Source organism: Pleurodeles waltl, chromosome 11 (assembly GCF_031143425.1).
Source record: "Pleurodeles waltl isolate 20211129_DDA chromosome 11, aPleWal1.hap1.20221129, whole genome shotgun sequence".
Lineage (NCBI taxonomy): Eukaryota > Metazoa > Chordata > Amphibia > Caudata > Salamandridae > Pleurodeles > Pleurodeles waltl.
The window spans coordinates 170004553-170026560 of record NC_090450.1 but is presented as its reverse complement, the minus strand read 5'-3'; the positions used below and the strand labels follow the sequence as shown (position 1 = coordinate 170026560).

General features: G+C 43.2%; 1 protein-coding gene across 3 annotated transcripts in view; it reads right to left on the bottom strand.

The window, feature by feature from the left end:
- The window catches only part of ERICH6 (glutamate rich 6), a 176012-nt gene that overhangs the window by 78219 nt on the left and 75785 nt on the right, over positions 1–22008 (bottom strand). For all 3 annotated transcript variants that reach the window (XM_069213356.1, XM_069213357.1, XM_069213358.1), the window contains exons 7-8: positions 9154–9314; positions 2987–3066 (exon numbers count right to left, since the gene is read on the bottom strand). In XM_069213356.1, the coding sequence (XP_069069457.1) occupies positions 2987–3066; positions 9154–9314 (241 nt within the window). The remainder of the gene's footprint in view (positions 1–2986; positions 3067–9153; positions 9315–22008) is intronic.

The following is a 22008-nucleotide window of genomic DNA, read 5'->3' as shown; positions in this document are numbered from 1 at the left end:
TACACCGTAACTAAAAAGGACATTTCAAGCTCTCAAGGAGAAGGAAGCTAAAGCAAAAATTTGATTTCTACGTGGTCATCTGATTTGTGGAATTCTCTGTGCTCTAAAAAATTCTTTTTTAAAATAATGAAATCTATAACTGTCAGCCCTTAATTATAGAAAATCAAAAAAGCTTTCATAACAAGGCAGCACCACTTTAGCAAGTAGTCTAACAGGGACACAAACTTACTGAATTAATGCAACCCCATTGGGGAAAGGTATCATCTGCCTGTTAGAAATGGGGTCTTTGGTTGACAGTCAGGTTACCCCCTGTTCAAACAAGGACCCTCACTCTAGTCAGGGTAAAAAAGAATCACCCTCAGGTAACTCCCTGCTTACCCCCTTGGTAGCTTGGCAGAGAAGTAGGCTTAACTTCAGAGTGCTAGGTGTAAAGTATTTGTACCAACACACACAGTAACTTAATGAAAACACTACAAATAGACAACGCAGGTTTAGGAAAATAGGAAATATTTATCTAAACAAAACAAGACCGAAACAACAAAAATCCACCATACACAAGTCGTTATCAAGTAAAAAGCAAAAAGAGTCTTTATGTAGTTTAAAACACACACTAACACTGTTAGCGTGAAAATGTACCTTCCGTGCGTCAAAAATGTCCCCTCACAGGAGAGTGTGCATCAAAAAGAGCTTGCGATGCAGTGATTCCACTCACGAGCGGGACCTTGCGTCATTTCTCCTTTCGTCGGGTCAGGGCACGTCATTCCTTCTCTCCGCAAGAGAGCGATGCGCCGATCCAGTCAGCACTCTCGGGTCCAGGCAGGCCTTGCATTGTTTTTACACGCCCAGCGGTACTTGCATCGGAAAACCAGCCTCACGATGATTAAAAAAACCTTGCAGCGCGGGTTTCGATCTCTGAGTCTCCGTCAGCGACGCTGCACGTCATTTCTCCAGCTCCGTGCGTCGATTCTTCGGCCGCGTTTCCGGCGAGCGTCGATTTTCAGCCACAGAGCCGGTGGTGCGTCGTTTCTTCAGCCGCAGATCGGAGTTGCGTCTATCTTTTCCCTGCACGGCGCTCAGTACGTGGATTTCCTCCTCTTAGATGCCAGCTTCTCCTTTCAGTGTCCCAGGAACTGGATGGGCACCACAGGGCAGAGTTGGAGTCTCTCCAGAGACTCCAGGTGCTGGCAGAGAGAAGCCTTTGCTGTCCCTGAGACTTCAAAGAACAGGAGGCAGGCTCTAAATCAAGCCCTTGGAGATCTTCACAAGATGGAAGGCACACAAAGTCCAGGCTTTGCCCTTTTACTCTGGCAGAAGCAGCAACTGCAGGATCGCTCCACAAAGCACAGCCCCAGGCAGGGCAGCTCTTCTTCCTAAGCTCTTCTCCAGGCAGAGGTTCCTCTTGGTTTCCAGAAGTGTTCGAACGTCTGTGGTTTTGGGTGTCCTTCTTATACCCAATTTTCCTTTGAAGTAGGCCTACTTCAAAGCAAAGTCTCTCTTGAATGTGAAAAACTGCCTTGCCCAAGCCAGGCCCCAGAGAGTCACCAGGGGGTTGGAGACTGCATTGTGTGAGGGCAGGCACAGCCATTTCAGGTGTGAGTGACCACTCCTCCCCTCCCTCCTAGCACAAATGGCTCATCAGGAAATGCAGACTACACCCCAGCTCCCTTTGTGTCACTGTCTAGAGTGAGGTGCACCAGCCCAGCTGTCAAACTGACCCAGACAGGGAATCCACAAACAGGCAGAGTCACAGAAATGGTATAAGCAAGAAAATGCTCACTTTCTAAAAGTGGCATTTTCAAACAAACAATCTTAAAATCAACTTCACTGAAAGATGTATTTTTAAATTGTGAGCTCAGAGACCCCAAACTCCACATGTCCATCCGCTCCCAAAGGAAATTTACACTTTAATCAGATTTAAAGGCAGCCCCCATGCTAACCTATGAGAGGGACAGGCCGTGCAACAGTGAAAATCGAATTTAGCAATATTTCACTGTCAGGACATATAAACCACATTACTATATGTCCTACCTTAACCATACACTGCACCCTGCCCTTGGGGCTACCTAGGGCCTACCTTATGGGTGTCTGACATGTAAAAAAAGGGAAGGTTTAGGCCTGGCAAGTGGGTACACTTGCCAAGTCGAATTTACAGTTAAAACTCCACACACAGGCACTGCAATGGCAGGTCTGAGACATGAATACAGAGCTACTTATGTGGGTGGCACAACCAGTGCTGCAGGCCCACTAGTAGCATTTGATTTATAGGCCCTGGCACCTCTAGTGCATCTTACTAGGGACTTACTAGTGAATCAAATATGCCAATCATGGATAAGCCAATTGCATACACATTTTGTAAAGGAGCACTTGCACTTTAGCACTGGTTAGCAGTGGTAAAGTGCCTAGAGTAACAAAAACAGCAAAATCTGAGTCCAGCACACATCAACAACCTGGGGAACAGAGGCAAAAAGTTAAGGGAGACCACGCCAAGGATGAAAAGTCTAACACTGCCTCTTTATACCATTCCTTTCCTGTTCTGCACCCGCTTCTTCATTCTCGTTCTTTTGCTTCCTCCCTATATATATATTTTCATAAGCTGTCACAGGGTGAATACATTTTCCATAATGATTGGTTTGTGCTGCACCCCACCCCACCCTCTCCCATTCACTTCCCATTTCAAGTCGTGTTCCGTATCAGATGATGCATGTTTCATGTGGTGGGTGGAAGACTTCTAGCTCCTTCAGGTCTGTGTCTCATGCGTTTATTTTCCCAAACTACTCAACATGGTCATCTGAAAGATCAGAATTTTAATTTTACAATTCGGTGCTGCTCAACTACTTGAGAACTAAGGCCAAAATACATAATTTGGCTGCGTGGTAAAGATTGGCTCCCGGCTGATATTTAAGACCAGCTTACATTTCTTTGGTTGTGCTGAGCGCTGTTTTGAGGAAGCTACAATCAATGTTTTATGTATACAATAGTCACTCACATTCAGAAAGGCTGGCAGTATCTGTTGCTGTTGTTGCCGTCATTGAGGCATAGTATTTTGCCATTTGTCTCTCTCTTAACCTACAAAACACAAACGTAGAGCAGACTAAATAAAAAAAAAACATTACTTTGGAAGACATGATGACACAGTTAAGAGCATATTCTAGATATGTAGTTTTAGTGTAGATCCCAGCGTTCCTTTTAACATTGCCTTATTGTCCACTGCCGAGTGCTATACTGGTTGTTAAAGGCCCTGAACCCGAGTCAAACCCATGGGCCTATAATGAGGGAGAGAGACTTTAACAATGGTATGGACTGAGGCAGAAGGACTGGAATAGTCCCCCAACTGATCGTAGATTGTTCTGAGCTGAAAAGAGAGAACTAGAAACACAAACATTGGCAGGTGGAGCGAAAGGCCTATACCAGCCATTCTTGGCCCCAAGACAACTTAATTGTCTTCAATAAAGCTCCCAACATTCCGAAGTTCTAATATGATTCAGACCAACTAAAATATTTTTTAAAAATTCAACCAAATGTCACACTTGGTGGTATATATAATGATCCATTTAATATGCCAATGGGTGTTCTAAGAAAATACACGTAATTTATAGTCCCTTTATCACTTTTAATAATTAAAATAATGATTGGTGAGCTTCATTTATATTGTTCCTCTCATTTGTATATGATAATTTGGATAAGGGGAAGATAAAACAGAGAAAGTGACAAGTAAGACAGTGACATTAGATTAGCGCAAGTGGAGAGAGGGACAAGGGAAGGTGTGGAACTAGGAAGGGGTCCTTTAAAGTAAAAACAAGCATTTCGAAAGCCAATAGGTATGGCTTACAAACAAAGGTGCCAGGCAGGCCTATTGGGTTGGCAGTGCTTGGTTAAGTTGGTGTAAATTTCTATTTTAATAGAACCTCAAAGGCAAAACGAGCCAAGCTTTCACATGGCTTCTGCCTGCAGGTTCGGACTGGCCTATAGGGAAATTACATAGTGCCCGATGGGCTGGCCTGACAGATCAGTGTGTGGGTCCATTTTTTTTTTTTTTTTTTTTTAGCAGTTTGTTGGCCGTTTTTATGTGAAGGTGAACCGGCTTTTACTATTGAATTCTTTAATATTCCCACAAGCAGTGCCTGCAGCAAACACAAATGCATGCATCACACTGTGCGAAATACCCATAATGTGTGACTTTACAAGATCCAAACTAATCAGGTTTGCAAATGCGGGCCACTTTTTTACCTGCCTGGCTCGGTAATAGGGGCCACTTTTATCTTGGTACCTGGGCCAATTTTTTGTTCCAGTCCGAATCTGTCTGCCTGCCACCCACCCTGTAATATTATGTGCCAAGAATAAAAGACAAAGCATCAATCTTTGATGTTGAAGGTTAGAACGACATAGTCAGCTAGTGCCTGGATTGCACGATGTGAAACAATGTGAAACTATAAAACTTCAAATCAATCCTGGCTTCCATGCTTGATCAAATTTTGTGTTTTAAAGCAACTGTTATACTTCGCGGAGCCTCCTTTTTCTTCATTATCACATGACAGCACAGTCAAATAAGGGAGATCAGGATGAGCATTTACATATTGTGTTTGATTTACTACACTAGATTGTTGGTCCACGTGTAAGAATAATCTAGGATTCGTGAAAAAATTTTTTGGAGTGTTATATAGCGCAAATTTAGCTTGAGGGCACTAGGCTGCCCAGCGAAAAAAGCAACCTAGTTACACTTTATTTTTGGCTGCAAGGAAAGACTGTGGATTTGTTCAGAATCACATGATGGTGAGCTCAGGCCGGGACTCGTGTCTGTTGTTTTGAGTTTTACATAAAACGAACTAGACCCGAAAGTATTAGAGCACTTTCCATGAGCACCAATTATATAACACAAGATCACAACCATTTTTTAAGGCAGTGGGAAATAAGTAATTTGCCCTGAATCACAGGATGTTGAGAGGGAGAGCATATTAGCCTAAAGAATAAGAGCTGTCAGGTAGTGTCCTTGGGAAGCCTCACGGCAGGGACACGAGGGAGCAGACATAGACCAACAAGGGTTAGCAGCAAGCGGGCACGGCACTTGCGGCTGAGGCAAGGCCAAGGGGCCGTCCACTGCGATTGGGAGCAAGGGAAGTCTAGCTGCGGAAACTCTCTGACTACTGAAAAGCAACAAGAATGTATTATCATTATGTGTTAATTGATCTTACAACCAGTATGAGATGTTTATGTTTATGATGTACATTTATTAAACTGTGGCTGTTTGAGTCCCAGCAATGTCTCCCCTTGTTTTGTCGTGGAACAGGAGGTGGGAGCATGGGGTAAGTCAGAAATGGCTGGGAGGGAGAGATGGTGGCCCATCTGGGAGGGGTTTGAAACTTGGTTCCCCACTTCCAGTTTGCAGCTTTGGCCACTGCCAACAGGCCGCATCTCTTCCCGCTTGCCTCTTTATTCACTCTTACCATTGAGGTGCACATGGGGAAGGGGGGGCAGTGGGGAGGTATATGGCAGGAATGTTTCTAATTTGAGGTTTAAAAACTATCATTTTAAATATATGCATATATGTCTCTCCCTTCAGTGATATAATCTGAACTATTGGGGTGAAATACTCCCACATGCTAAATACAGTTTTTCCAACATTTAAGAGACATTGAAATTATTACAGATCATTGTTGCACGATTCATATGGCAAATATTTTCAATGCTTGCCCTGTGCATGGGCTCGTAGAGCCTAGCTAGACCATTGGCTCGATTCTCTCTGTTAATCTCTTGTCCTGCCCACTTCTAAAATGGAAAGTTGTAATAGGCCATGACCAGGTTCTAAGCTATAGCGTTACGTTTGACATTAAACTATGCACTGAAAAAAATTATATTGGTTCGAAGACATACATCAATGGCAATCATCTTACTAAAAAGGATACACAACACAGTTATATGGGTCAAATAAAAGTTCTTTGAGTATTTATTAATGTCCTCACATAAGAGAGACCCATTTAATATGGAAATCAAGGGAATTCATTGCGCCAAAGACAATGGTTAGCCATTTAAAAAGATACAATCATAAACCATAACTAAAAAACATGCTATAGTATAAAAATAACACACTGAGGAATCCCTGTCAATTCAAATCATTATTAATTTCACCCGTTTTGTAGGAGTGAGGGGCTCGAGGAGAACATAAGTTCTACAATTCAGAATTCCATGCTCAGAGTTCTCCAACCTCAAGTTATCTGTTGAACCTTTTAAAACTTTCTGCAATGCATCTCGTTTGTTTGTGCTAAGCAGTCGTGGCTCACGGGGATTTAGGGGGCGAGGCAGGGAGGCGTTAGGGGGGGGAGGGGGAATAAATACATTTAAATTTTTAAATAATTTTTAAAAAAAGATTTTCAGCTGCCACTGCTGGCGTCGGGGGGAGGGGGGGGGGGGGGAACGCTCCTCCGCCCTTATGGAGGAGCCGCCTCTGGCGCTAAGCCTTCATGATGCCCAAGTATAGTTTGGAGAACCAACTACACTGTGAAGAGGACATTACACAAAACAGAAAGAGTAAGATTGCAGTGAAAGAGCAGCTGAGAGGCCAACACCAGAGACTCAAGCATTGTCTGACTTCCTAGAAGGAGCTGTGTGTTGTCAGAAAAGGAGTTCTCAGATGGTGGTTTAAAGGAATGGCATGTACTTGCCCTCCAACTTTTTAACCCATATTTTGCCAAAATAAGTGGGGGGGGGGAGAATACTGATGGTCGATGACAACATCCTCTTGAATAGGACGGTAGTCAACCTACAAAGAGCGCTCACTGTTCTGGGCTGTTACTGTCTGACAAATATGCTGAAATTAACACTAATAAAAGGAAAATAGTAATTATTGATAGAAAATTGCAAAAAAAAAAAAAAAATGTGTTGGTTCCTGGATCATGCAAAATTAGAAAGTATTCCGGCATTTAAGAATCTGGGCATCCGGTTGGAGCGGGGGGAGGGGTGGTGTGTGGTTACCTTCATCAACTATATGCTCTTAGGACACACAGACACACCTGCAATTCCTCAAGTCATTACTAAAGGTCCCCCTTGAGTCTAATGTTAAATCTTCAAAATTCTTTCCCATAGCTGCAGTTCCTATTCATGAAGCTGCAGTTCCACTAGTTGTTACTAGGGCCTAGATTTACAAAGGCCTTACATTGCCATTGCATCACGCAAGGCGGCGCAAGGCAACAAAAGGGTTCAAGTGACATTTACTAAGTCACACAAATCGACATTGCGTGGCTTAGTAAATCCAGAGTAACGCAAGGCAGTGCAAATCTCTGCCTTGCGTTACTCTGAGGTGGGAATGCATTCCATGGGTACAGCATGGGCGTTCCCACACATCCAACAATGGATTCTGGCACATTCCCCGACTTACTAAGGGTAGCAAACCTAGGAATGCATCAAAATGATATGCGATCCCAGCAGAGACATAATCAGGTGAAAGCACAATAATATCAATACCAGTTGGGTCATAGGCTTCTTTATACGTCCTGTTACCTTACAACTGTGTAATTGGACTACCTTATAGGAAATATTTCACAGCTCACCAACGCTTTCCCACTTCTCGTTACTGTTTGGATCACATCACATTCAGAAAGTGGGCTACAGATCACCAATCTTCCCCCACTTTCTGTTATCACCTCTTTGTGCTCTCTACCTTAGCATGTTTGTTGTGCTTGTGCCACCGAGTGCTTAGAAATTCTTTTAGTGCCTACCATTATGCTCATGTTGGTAAAATAAAGTATTGATTACTTGCCTGAGGCCCTGATTCCACTGAGGAAGTGTGGCAGAGGGAGACTCATACTGCAGCTCCCTGTGGCTGCTGGGTCTGGTTGTTGTACATTTTAAATAGCCAAACCTAGTTGGGTGTGTGCTAGAGCCTCATGGATTTTATTTGGCAGCACTATTGCACCTATCACCAGAGCAGATATTGCCAGTTTCAAATGCAAATGAAAGCTTGCACTAAAGAAACACAAATTTCATGTAGCTGAAATCAAAGCCAGTGGTATGAGGATGCAGTACAGGTCAGTGTACTGAATTAGTATTCACGTAATGCCATGCAGGATGTTGGCAAGTATACCCACAATACAGTGTGGTTGGCTAGTGTCCCTAGAATCAGACACCAGACACTTCGGGCATATTTATTAATCTTTCACGTAGCACAATGTGAAAAGGAAAGGGCAGGAATGCACCATATTTAACATTATAAGGCACATTCTTGTCCTTTCCTAGCTCTGGCAAACTTTTAGGTGTAGGAGGCACCTTCCTGCGCAAAAACAATCCTGAGAGGCATTTTACTCCTCGATGTGTGCTGCAGAATACACACACACAAAGAGGAAAGAACGAAAAATAAATATATGTTTCCTTGTTATGCCTCATCAGGGGAGGTGTAGCATTTTGATGCATTCCCAGGTCTACCACTAATGGTAAATCTGGGAATGCGCCAAAATCCATGGGTGAAGCATGGGAACACCCACGCTCCACCCATGGAACACCTCCCTGGGGCACAATAACATAAGGCAGCGATTTGCGCTGCCTTGAGGTACCCTAGATTTATCAAGCCATGCAGGGCCACTCAAGGTGGACTTGCGTGGCTTGATAAATCTCAGGTTTTGCATTGTCCTTGCGTGAGGCACAAGGACGATGCAAAACCTTGATGAATATGGGCCTTAGGGCCCTGTAGACAATGACATGAAAACCACTGTATTACTAATGAAATGCTAATAATGTATCTTTTCATGTCACAACATGCAATCTGGCAAAATCAGAAATGCAATATGCAAGCTAAGAATGAATTCCAACTTCAGTTTCCAAACAGCTCTATTTTGAAGTCACAAAAATTTGGGCAGAACTCATTTTGTTGTAGATGGTTTACACTAACAAAGCTCTTCTTAGTCAGACCTAAGTAGAATGACGATAAACCACAGAAAAGGAGATCTGTGGGAAACATTTGTAAATGAGGCTCAATGAAAAGTTATGCATCTGTCTGCATCCTGATATTTGAAAACAACCTGCTGCCAACAATCTTGTGAACCTGAAAGAGTACTAGAGCACTTACCTGAAGCACAAGCGACAAAACAGGAGTCTTCGCCTGTTTTGAATACTGATGTGTGCATGTGAACATACAGAAAACATAGAAAACACTGGCATTGTCATTACCTTTGTGCTGCCTTTTCCTTGGCCCTCTGCCTTTCTAGTTCACTGCCATGTGGTGGGTGAGGAGCAATGGATATCAAGGCAATGCCATCCTTTTCTCGCACTTCATTTTGTTCATGAAAAAGGGACTCAAATAGTTTCTGAAACTCCCTGCAGCAAAAAAACTTAAAAAGGAAATCAGAACACATTTCTACTGAATTATTTGCATGAAAAACCCTTTTTTTAAAAATCACAGTACATAGATGGAACACAATATAGCAATCAATCATAATTATAGCTTGCAAGGAACAGAGACCTAGATTTTTTGAGAGGCATATAAAGAATCTGGTCTAAAACAAGGAAAAGACGAAATGTTGAGCATTAGCCCTATCAATGCCAGGGAGATGGGAATTTGTATAAAAAAAAAAAAATCAAATCTTGTAGTGACAACTGACTAATGCTGGAAACCTTTCTGAAAGAGGTACCTCATTTCAGGTGACTTGTGTCTGGCACAAGGATCATAATGGCACTGAAGATAAAATTGCATAGCTGTTGCAGTTTGCCCTCCATTTAAAATATCACAATACTTATCACTTAGCCTGTGGGTTAATTTCTAATATGCCAGCTGTCACTAGAAGATCTTGAAAGTGATGAAAATGCAGCAGATCTTAAATTGCAGCAGGGAATCATATATATGAATGCAGATCAATTTACCTGACCATGTTCAAACACAGCACTTTCACTGGAGAGTAGAAGATTCAAACAGTAACTCTTCCCAAACTGTGAACACAAGACAAACATGGAATCGACTGCCTTTGAAATGAACAAGGCTCTGTCGATCACAAATCCCAAAGCTTCCCGAAGAAGGATCATCTGTTCAACATCTGCCATCAGACAGACTTTGTCTTGGCCTATTCTTACAATGCAACTAGATATCAACCAATGCACAATCGCTCTCATTCGGATGCAAACTACGATTTGTTTTAACACCTTTGTGACAGCAGCAAGGAGAACTGAGAGGTAGCCAAATTGCAGATTTAACTATATACACCACTCATCCCTAACAGAAGCATCTCTCAAAAGAAAGCCCACTTCCATCTCAAAATAACTGTTGCATAGGAGGACACAAAGATTTTGTAGACTTAGCACAAGAGACAGCCTTCATGTCTTTTGCTGATGATGAAAAGTTTTGAAGGCAAAATATGAATTGGATCAGAAAGAAACCTTCTTATTGTCCTCTTCCTTAAGGAGGGAGCAATCTCCATTTAAAAAAAATAGGGCACATTTTGAAGTCATGCTGCAGTTCTTACTGTGGCAAAGGTCAAATAGGGGATGAAAAGAATTCAAATTCAGACCCTGAACATCCTCTATTACCTATAGATCGACTGTGACAAATATCCAGTAGTAGAGAGCTCCAACCAGCCCGGAAATGATCATGATCCACGTCTACAGGCTCCTTTCCTGGCTCTTGAAGCCCACCTGTTAACTTGAGTCTCCTCTTCCATTGTTAGCAGTCAGGACTTTTGCACATACCTTTGCCCCTGTGGTCCAGCATTTCATTAATCCCCCACTTACTTCTGGCATGGATCTTCAGTCATAAGAACATAAGTGTAACGCCTTTTTTCAACAAGTCAAATGGATATTGGGGCCAGCTGGAGGTCAAGATGGCCGTTTTGTGTTGAAGCTCTTACCAGACTTACCTTTTATTTTCTTCTATGCTTCCCACTGCTCACCAAGGGGCTCACATTCTGAGCACAGGGATTGGCCATAGAGTGATGGTTATTGCCCTAGGCCTTCCGCACTGGTGCTCATTTTCTGGGACTCCAAAGACATCCAGCTGGTAGCAGATAGGAGGCATTTGGTGTGGCCAAGCACCACAGTGTGAGCTGGGAATGCTAGGAAGTGTTGGGCTGCATGGATGAACTAAATGGGCTATTCAGCATGCAAATTGTGGGGACTGACGAGAACTGGAGCAGATGTACTTTTTACGGGTGTCCGGGAGGCCAATGTGGTTGGGTAGGCCACCTGGGAAGAAGCTGAATCACCTGGAAAATGGAAAAAGACCTGTGATTAGGTTGGACTGCAAGAGCAGCGGCCAGTCCTGCCATCATGTCTGTCTAGTTAAGCATCACAGCACCCTATCAGAGAGTCTGAATTCAGTCACAAGGTATGGAGTGGTCAACATTTAAGATGAAGGTACTCAATAGGTTTATGGAGGAGGTGGGAAGCTGTCTACATGGTCTCTGAGATCAGACTTCATTGCAGACAGGGAGGGGGAGGTGAAGTTGCTACACAGAGAGTGTTTTTAAAGACTCTAACAGGGGTCCAACAGGTAAGGTTAAACATACCTTTGGGCAGAAGGCTCTAATGAAATCCATTACCACCTTACACACTGAGTATTGCTGCAAGGTCTGCAAGAACTGAGGCAGCAGTTACAGAGGTTGAGAATAAGTTGGGCGGCCTCAGGGATCTGGTGCACAGGATGGGAATAGAGCTGGCACGTACAGAAACTAATAAGACATTGGGAGAACTGTATAGAAGCAGTTGCATCTAATCATGAGAATTCTTTGGCTTTCAAAACCTGTGCGATGGATGTCAACCTAATACTGGACATAAGGTTGGAGGTCCTTGATAACATGAAAAGAAGCACTCAGGGATGTCTGCCTCAATAACTGAAGAATACCTGGCAGAGGGATTGGTGTTTGTTCTGAGAAACTTATTAAGGGCCTGATTTGAAGTCTACCTGACAGGATACTCTGTCACAAACATGGCGGATATCCCGTCAGCTGTATTACAAGTGCCATAGGATGTAACCCACTTGTAACACTGCAGACGAGGTATCTATCACGTTCATGATGGAGGATCCTGTCTACCACACTCTAAATCAGGCCCTTAGCCTGCAACTTGAGGAGAGACATTTCATGACTCAAGCCCACAGGCTGTATCAGAGGGCCCAGAGAAACAAAAGACACCCGGCAGGTGGAATGGTGATACGGATCCCATGGACACCTGTCCAGAGAGAGAGTACCCTGCGTGCGGCGATTCAGCAGAAAACTGTCAATCTGTGTACATCACCTTTTACTCTTCCATGCCCTACACAAGAATCCATGACTGAGGAAAAATAAGCTATGGGTCAATGGAACTGGTGGCGAGAGGCTGGGCCTCCTCTTGTCTCCTACACCATGAAACTCAGGATGGAACTCTGAGGGAAATATTTTTGTTTGCAGGTTCTGCCAATATGCCAAAGCTTTTCAGAATAAGTTGGTTACGGACACCAAGTAGGTATTTTACTTTTTGGTTGGGTAGGCCTGGGGTAATGTGGTGGGGACATCCAAGGCATTCGACGTGCAGTTCTGTAGCGGAGGAGAGGGTGAGAGTTGAAAAGACCATTTCACTCATAAACATATATGGCATTGTTTTTTCTCTTGTCTCCCCACATATGGCTTTTGCGTTCTGAGACACCTGTTTTGGCTTAACAACACAGGAAGTATTTTGTACAGCCTGAGTATTTATGTAGTGTTGTTTGGTCTCTGTATAGTGTATTGTTGCACCTACTTTAATAAACACATTTAAACCATAAAAAGTCAAATAGTGATCTGGCTCTGGAACATGCACCCATCATCTACTTGGCAGGTTGGCCTGGCTAGCACAAATACTAGAGAATGTGGTATGCAACCAGCTGTAAGCCTTTCTGGATGACCAGCATTTTGGACTATTTCCAATCTGAACAAGGATCTCTATTGTGTAAGTTAGCTGGGGCAAATGCCAGAAGGAAGGGTGTATTAATAAAAATGCTGATCCACAAGGGCAAAGACATCCGAAAGACTCCTGGCTCCTAATGACAGAAGAGGAGATCTTAAAGCTTACTAGGTAGGCTACAGTGATCGGAGAAGGTATACACCATCTAATTCTAATATTTTCTGAAAATCGAAAACGTCAGGTGGCTTGGCTGGTCTGATGCGGCATTGTATCAACATGTGGGCTAGGAAGGTTCAGGACAGAGAGCTCTGAAAGTCAAAGTTTTTATACAAAGAAAGCATTAAGCTTCATACTTTTCTTAAAAGGTTTTCACTGTTTCCGATAATTCAAAACGTGTTGAAAAATTAGAAAACATTCTCTAGGCTTATTTATTGCAGCTGTGATTCTGTTTAACACTTTTTTGCTCCATAAAATACCTTTCGATAAATAAACAAGACAGTTTTCCACGAAGTAACTGCATTTGGCGAGCGAGAATTTATGCCAGATGGTTTAGATCAGTTGGCACTTCTTTCTCAGATCAGAGACTTCCCACTCCGAGATCAAGTAGCGCTTCTACAGGTAGATTTTGCCTGAACTTTTGGTGGCAAACGTTGGCAGCACTCATTTGTCAGCTGGTTGAAAAGGTCCCACATTTCAGCGCAGTTGGAGGTATGCTGTATTTCTCCTAGGGGTTATGCAGGTGTGACTGCAGAAGGGGTTGATGAGATATTTTTCTGTCATCACATACCAGTAAAAGGAGGCTGGTGAGAAGGTGCGGTAAGTAGTTAACGTTACACCAGGCGATTGCTAATGGTTAGACTATTTGCAGGCTTCCTCTCATCACTTTTTGTGTGTTTGATGTAACCATAAATTGCCATGGGTATGTCCAGACTTGGGGGCCATTGCTCACTGTGTCATTGGAATCAAGCTGCACACGACTGAAGAGGCCCAACTAGGCTGAAATAGGTCTTGTGCTGTTTGTGTTCTGGTTTAGAGAAGACCTGCTTGGCAGTTCATACTGGACTGTTCTTACTGGAGCAGGATCAGGGTTGATTTGAATATGGCTGGGTCTTATCTCAGGTGGCATATTGGGCAAAATATTAATGGGTTGCAATGCTACCCCAAGTGATTGCCAGTAGTTAGGCTTATTGTAAGCATTCCTCCCATCACCTTTTGTGTGTTTCATGTGGTTAATGCAAGGCAAAAGACAAAGGGGCATATTTATGAGTTGGTTTGCATCACGTATGCACCACACAATGTAGTACATGCAATTTATGAAGTCCTGCAAGGCCACTTTGCGTGGCCCTGACTGGCTCCTAAATCTGGAGTAACGCAATGCAGCGCAAATCCGTGAATTGCCTTACTCTGCCCTGAGAAGGCATTCCATGGGTATTGCATGGGTGTTCCTATGCAACTCCCATGGTTTTTGACGCATTCCCAGATTTACCAGAAATGGTAGACCTGGGAATGTGCTGAAAAGATACACCTTCTCAGGGGAGGGCCCTTCCTTCACAAAAACAATTCTGCATGCAACGCAGGCACCCTTGCACAATGGTGCAGGTGTGTCTGGGTTGGTACTAGGCTGTCAAAAGGGCTCAAGCGCAGGGGTAAAGGCCGGGATGCACCACATTGCCTTGAATATGATGCATTCCTGACCTTTCCCTGTGACGCAGTGCAGCGCAATAAGATGACCGGCTGCACTGTGCCACATTTTCATAAATAGGCCCCAACTGGTCTTATTTACAGTTGGGCAAATGTAGAACATCCATGCAAAAGTGCTGGATGTCTTGTCCACCATTTTAAGAGTGCATTGATGTCAATGTTACTCTAAATGTGGCAGACGGACAGTCACCACTTTTCAGCAGATGTCCCACACCATCAAACTCTCTAACCATGCCCACAAGAATTGAATAGAATGGTCAGATCAGGACATGGAAGGGGACTGGATGAGTTTGGCATGTAAATGTTTGAAAAGTACTTGGTCTAAACAATGGCCTTTTATGTGGGTAGGACCACTGGGAGGACTTGCAAGTTCGGTTGGGACAGCAATTCTCATAATACAACTGAACTTGGTTAAGTGGGACAACAATTATTTTTTGCAATTTTATATATCACAATCCTGGCCTATGGGCATTGGAACGCTATATAAGAGCACTGCATAACATTATACATGTTTGTTGTTTTTTTTTTTTTTTGTCATAGAGTTACATGATTTGCCCAGAATCACAGGGTGTTGAGCAGAGGCTGGGAGCCGAACTTAGTTACTTCCTCACTCTTACACATCACCTCTCTTACAACAACAGTCCTAAGATTTGATCACCTCATAGCCCCATGTGAGGGTGCAACGATCTAGAGGAACAGTAACACAGCAAGCATTGACCATACACCAGAGGAGCAGGTGTAAGAATATACTATTGACAGAATAGGGGAAATGAGTTCCAGTAGTAATTCTCAGAGAAACTACGACCAATCACCTTCATCATCCTGTTTTTAAGTGATATTAAGTGTTCTTAAGACTTGTATTTCCATTTCACTTTATCTCCTCTTTCTAACCTAGGACTCGCAGATAGGATTACACAGCACTGACGCCTCCGAGTTGCCCAATTTTATTTGCAATATTATCCTTCTCAAAATTAATCTGAATCTGGCAAAATACTTTTTTGAGTTCCTAGATATGCACATGCCTTAGCAGTTCCAATGACTTATTTTCACATGGTGAGGTTCTGGTACAAAGCCCAGCACTGCAGAATAGACCGTGCCCATCCAGTCATTCAGCCACAATCATAGTCATTAGTGAATCAGACATTTAGCATGCTGCGGATCATGTACAACAAAAATACTGTTCAGCACCTAGCATGGTTAATCGCAAGATTCATCTGATGGTCAACCGATTATGTTTCCAAAGAGGATAGTGTTATGCATATTGACATGTACATGTAAGAGATGGCACATGTTCTACATACTGCACTGTTGATTAGTCAGCAACAAGTAGAAACCTGGGGCCTCAATGTAAACACCTCCCATTACTGCCAAAGGTTATGGTTACCAGCCCATTGGTCAGGGGCGGCTCCTCCACTATGGTGGAGGAGCGTCACCCCCGCCAGCAGCAGCAGCTGCAAAACTTTAACCCCTTTGCTGCCAGGCCTTTTCCCCCTCGGGTGGCAGGCTTTTTTTTTGGCTATTCGGGGTAGTTCGTGCTTAGACCCTCATGACTTTGTGTCCGCATAAGCTACCCATGCCAAATTTGCGTCCTTTTTTTCCAACATCCTATGGATTCTAGACGTACCCAGAGTATGTGGATTCCCCTGAAGGAGACCAAGAAATTCGCCAAAATACAGCAAAAGTTCGGTTTTTTTTTTCTTCTTTTTTTCAATGGGAAAATGGGCTGCAGAAAAAGGCTTGTGGTTTTGCCCAGAAAATGGCATCAACAAAGGGTTTGCGGTACTAAACTCACCATCTTCCCAGCTTCCAGGAACAGGCAGACTTGAATCAGAAAACCACATTTTTCTACACAATTTTGGCATTTTACTGGGACATACCCAATTTTTACTATTTTTTGCGCTTTTAGCCTCCTTCCACTTAGTGACAGAAATGGGTGTGAAACCAATGCTGGAACCCAGAAAGCTAAACATTTCTAAAACATAGACAACATTCTGAATTCAGCAAGAGGTCATTTGTGCAGATCCTACAAGGTTTTCCTTTAGAAAATAACAGCTGAAATAAAAACATATTGAAATTGAGGTAAAAAAAACAGCCATTTTTCTCCACGTTTTACTCTGTATCTTTTTCCTGTGATGTCAGATTTTTTAAAGCAATATACCGTTACGTCTGCTGGACTCTTATGGTTTTGGGGATATGTAGAGCTTGTAGGTTCATCAAGGACCCTAGGTACCCAGAGCCAATAAAGGAGCTGCACCTTGCAAAGGGTTGTCATTCGTTACCGGGTATACAGCAATACATTTGCTGAAATATAAAGAGGTATCAAGAAAACCTTCGTATTTCCAAAATGGGCACAAGATCAGGTAGCGGGAAGCAGTGGTTATTTGCACATCTCTGAATTCCGGGGTGCCCATACTAGCATGTGAATTACAGGGCATTTCTCAAATAGTCGTCTTTATTTTTTTTTTTTATTTTTTTTTTTTTACACTCTGTCTTACATTTGGAAGGGAAAAATGTAGAGAAAGACAAGGGGCAATAACCCTTGTTCTGCTATTCTGTGTTTCGCCAAGTCTCCCAATAAAAATGGTAACTCACTTATGCCTAATGCCTGAGACAGGAAATGCAACATGGACACATCACATTTTTACACTGAAAACTGATGTGTTTTTTGGAAAGTGCCTAGCTGTGGATTTTGATCTCTAGCTCAGCCGGCACCTAGGAAAACCTACCAAACCTGTGCATTTTTTAAAACTAGACACTAAGGGAATCCAGGATGGGGTGATTTGTGGGGCTCCCACCAGGTTCTGTTACCCAGAATCCTTTGCAAACCTCACAATTTGGCCAAAAACACTTTTTACTCACATTTCGGTGACGGAAAGTTCTGGAGTCTGAGAGGAACCACAAATTTCCATCCACCCAGCATTTCCCCAAGTCTCCTGATAAAAATGGTACCTCACTTGTGTGGGTAGGCCTAGTGGCGGCGAAAGGAAATGCCCCAAAATGCTATGCGGACACATTAAAATTATCAAATACAAAACTACCTGTTTTTGCAGGGGGGGGAGGGAGGGGCATCTGCATTTTTGGTCCTGGGCTCAGCAGCCATATAGGGAAACACACCAAACCCAAACATTTCTGAAAACTAGACACCAGAGGGAATCCAGGGAGGGGTGACTTGCATGGATCCACCAGTGTGTGCTTACCCAGAATCCCCAGCAAACCTCAAATTTTGCTAAAACAAAAATCATATTTTTCCCACATTTCTGTGTGGGATCACCGCACTGGGACACATTTCCTACAACCCAACGTTCCCCTCAGTCTCCCGGTAAAAATAATACCTCACTTGTGTAGGTAAGCCAAGTGCCTGTGACAGGGAAGAGCCAAAACATGTCAAAATTGAGAGGGAACCAAAGCAGGTCCAAATGGGCAGTTAAAAAAAAAAAAAAACATTTTTGGGCTGACAAGTGGGGCAGAATTTTTATCGGTATAGATGAGACAATGCTGAGTGGTAGGAATTTTGTGGATTCCTGCAGATTCCGGAAGGTTCCATCACAAAAATGTGGGAAAAATGTGTGATTTCCATCAAAGTTGGAGGTTTGCAGGGCATTGTGGGTAAGAAAATGGTGCGGGTGCATGTGAAACACACCCAGATGTTTAATTTTCAGATGTGTCTAGGTCTTGTGGATTTTTCTACATGGCAGCGTCCCAAAGTCCAAAAAGTGCAGCCCTCTCCATTCCAAATGGGACAATTTTGAGAGTGAGAAAAGCTCTCATAGCCCAAATGTAAAACCAAAATCCAAAATAATCAAATGTCCTTTTGCTTACCGTGGGATAAGATGTTTTAGTGTGTGGGGGAGAGCTGAAAGACTGTTACCCCCTTCAGTTGGGGTGGGGGCATAACCATGCCCCTACTGGTTGGTAGCCACCACCCCACTATTTGATTTTTAAATCCCTGGCATCTAGCAGGCTTTCTGTCCTTCCTCCCCCGGGAGTGTATCAGGGATCATCGCCTCATCTGCCCACCAGTGGGCAGAACAACTTTGGCCCCGTTTATATGGGGTGAGGGTATGGCCATACCCGACCCTCTTTTTAAAAAAAAAAAAAAAAAATTCTTCCCTGGTCTCTGATGGGATTTCTACCGCCCTGGGGGCAGACAGGCCTTCCAAAAATAGGCCGATCTGCCCCCAAGGGGGGCAGATATGGCCAACAGTAATGAGCCCCCATGGGGAGCGACCCTTGCCCAAGGGGCTGCCCCTGCAAACAAAACAAATATACAGACACACACAGCAATCCCTTGTGCCTAAGTGGTTTCTGCTCCCCTGGGGACAGATCGGCCTAATAGACATAGGCTGATCTGCCCAAATGGGAGCAGAAATGGCCTAAAATAAATGTGTCCCCCAGGAGAACGACCCTTGCCTAAGGGGTTGCTGCCCTTTTGTGAAATTGGCACAAAAAAGAAAGTCCCTGGTGCCTAGTGGTTTCTGCCCCCACCCCTTGGGGGCAGTTTGCCCTCATAAAAATAGGCCAACCTGCCCCCAAACAAATGCATTTTGAGAGTATAATCCATTCCCAGAATATCTTTCATTCACATGTAGAGCTTCCAACTTAATTGTAAGCCAACAAACTCGCCGACACGCGTTTCAGTGGACTTGCGTGAGGGGTACCCCTTATTTGCAGCCACCTTCTTCAGGGCAATCAATTCTTGAAAGTGCATCAAATCTTCTCTGTCAGTCTTTATCTAGTCCAAATACATATGCATAGGCTAATCACAAATGTCCGCATTTACAGAGCACTAAACATCTAAGTGCACTGCGTCTGTTCACACCAACCACCGCACACTGAATCAGTGCGTGAAAGAAAACTAATACTAAGTTGGAAGCTCTACATGTGAATGAGAGATATTCTGGGAATGGATTATACTCTCAAAATGCATTTGTTTGAGCAAAGTCAGTGAACGTTTAAAGGACTATTACCAGCAGCGAGCATGTTGGCTTATAATTAAATTGGAAGTTCTATATATGAATGAAAGATATTCTGGAAATGGACTATACTCTCAAATATGCACTTGTTTGAGTAAAGTCAATGAACTTGTGAAAGACAGTTATCAGCATTTGTACATATGAGGTTTATTTCTATCAAGTTGTTTTGGATAGCAGTTTTAATGTTTTTTGTTATGACTTGCAGATATTTATGGTTTAATGCTTGAAATGTTATGTTATGTTGTATGTGTATGTGATAAGTGTTTAGATGTGATGTATGGTCCTGTCTGTCTTTCTCTCTCTTTTTGTGTTTTGATAAAAAAACATAGGGGGGGTGTAATGATGAATAATTGATTGAGCAAATGTATATTCTTTTTGGATATATATCTATATTGTGAATAAACTTTTGATTGTGATAAGTTCATCACAGTTTCTGTCCTCTTGGACTGAGCTGATTTTCTTAGAACTCAGGGGAGTGATTTTGCTTACCTGTGGTGCTTTTCCCTAGATCTCTCGCCTTATTGAGTTAGGGACCCTGTGTATTACTTGGTGGCTGTTCTGAGCAGTGTCATGATTGGCCACAGGGCAGGCTGGGAGAGTACTTAAACTTTTATTCAGGAAGAGGAGTTTGCCAGGGGTGTGTCTCAGCTATTCTTTTTAGTTTGTAAACCAACCATCTTCAAACAGCGTTTCTACATAAAAGATAGGATTATGGGCAATGTTCAGTTCTTCCAATAACTAGGCATGATGTCTGACTACTCAACAAAATGCTTCCACCTGCTGTCTGCAGCAATGAACGGGTGTGTCACCTCCCGAGGGCCTCCTGTGTGCCTCCCTCTCCGGTGCATCACGGCTTCCTTCCTAGGCTCAAGCTCTACCCTGTGCCGCCGTAGAAGAGCGCCCCTGGTTTTCGCAGGGCTTAGGCCGATCTCAGCGGCTCCTGTGTGCAAGAGCCTTCGCCTGCCTCTGCTACCACCCTGCCGGACTGCGGGGAGTGCACAATGCTTATTGGGATGCGACAAATATAATTAATTTGTGTGCATCTTTCACTCAAATCGAAGTCTTTCTTACATTCAACCCCTCTACATGACGAGGAACTCATGCTGTCACTTTTGATAAGGTGAGGAGCACACATTCTATTGTAATAAGGATGTATGCTCCTTGGCAGGACTAAAGAAGGTCGTACATGCTTTTCGTCGGCTCCAGGTTGTTCCATGCCCAGTCCTGATCAAGGCCCTGCGCTAGATGCATGGAAAGTGCATTCTTCTTAAGAGGGTAGAAACATCGACGATTCATATATTGCCGTACCCGATACCCGGCTTTTGGGCATTTAAGGACCGAGTAAAATTAGCAGTAGGCAGACCCATCAAAGAATCTTGTTCTGTGTTCTCGTTTTTGTGTGTATATATATATATATATATATATATATATATATATATACATACACACACACACACACACACACACAGAGTCACATATTTTTCATGAATTGCACGAGCACATTTTCACTTAGCACGTATGGAGCATCTTCTTGTTTGATCACATGATGTATTGCTACTTAATGACTTTGAAATATATGCCATTCCTCCAATAGCGGTGTTGTTTGGGCCTACATGTTTTGTGATTTATTTCCTTATAAGAATTAACTTCTTAAGCATTTGTGCTACTCTTGCTTTTGGTAACTGATGACGAATATTATCTGACACAACCATCTATGTTTAATACCAAGGTTCTGAAGAATACGAGGTTACTACATTGATGCTTAACGATTCTACTAGCTGTGCGGCAGGAGACAAAGGTTTACGCAGATGGTGGTAGTGATCAGGCCCAGAAAGCCTGTTTTTCCCCAACTGTCATTTCTCCAGTCGGCTGGAGCATTAGGAGGCCGGTTACTAAGGCAGGGTACCAATGCTGGTACCTCCATCACTTTCTCCGGCTTTCCTAAGTAATTAGAGCATGTGGAGGAGTGGGGAGGCTTCATAAAAGAGGAGGAAGGGAGCATTGTTGATTTGAACATTTTTGCAGGGTTGCTTTTGGTTCCCAGTCAGGTCCTGGCGGTGATGGTCGGTTTGTCCAAATGTGCCCATTATCTATTTTATGGAGCTAGCTTATGGGGCTGTACACACATCTAATGTTTCAAAAGTGTCCCATATCTGATTGATGGAGCTAGTCTATACGGCTGTCCACACATCTAAAATTTCAAACAGCCGATTAGCTGGTTTTGTAGACATCTTTTAGGACAACAGCATTCTACTTCCTCTTTCTATTCTCAGGAAAATTTTGGGTTAAAGAATCTGGAAACACAATTAAAATTGCAGTTTTGGTCTCTTTGCGGACAACCTAGCCATTCACTTGAACCATGAAAAAATAGGTAACTGTACAGGCATGGAAGGTAAGTAATACACTTCCCTCGCTAAAGTATCTTAAGTACTCAAGCAACGTTGCGTCACTCTGAACTGTGTGAATTAGTGGAAACAATCAACAAGCTAAGTTCTGGCTGAAAACA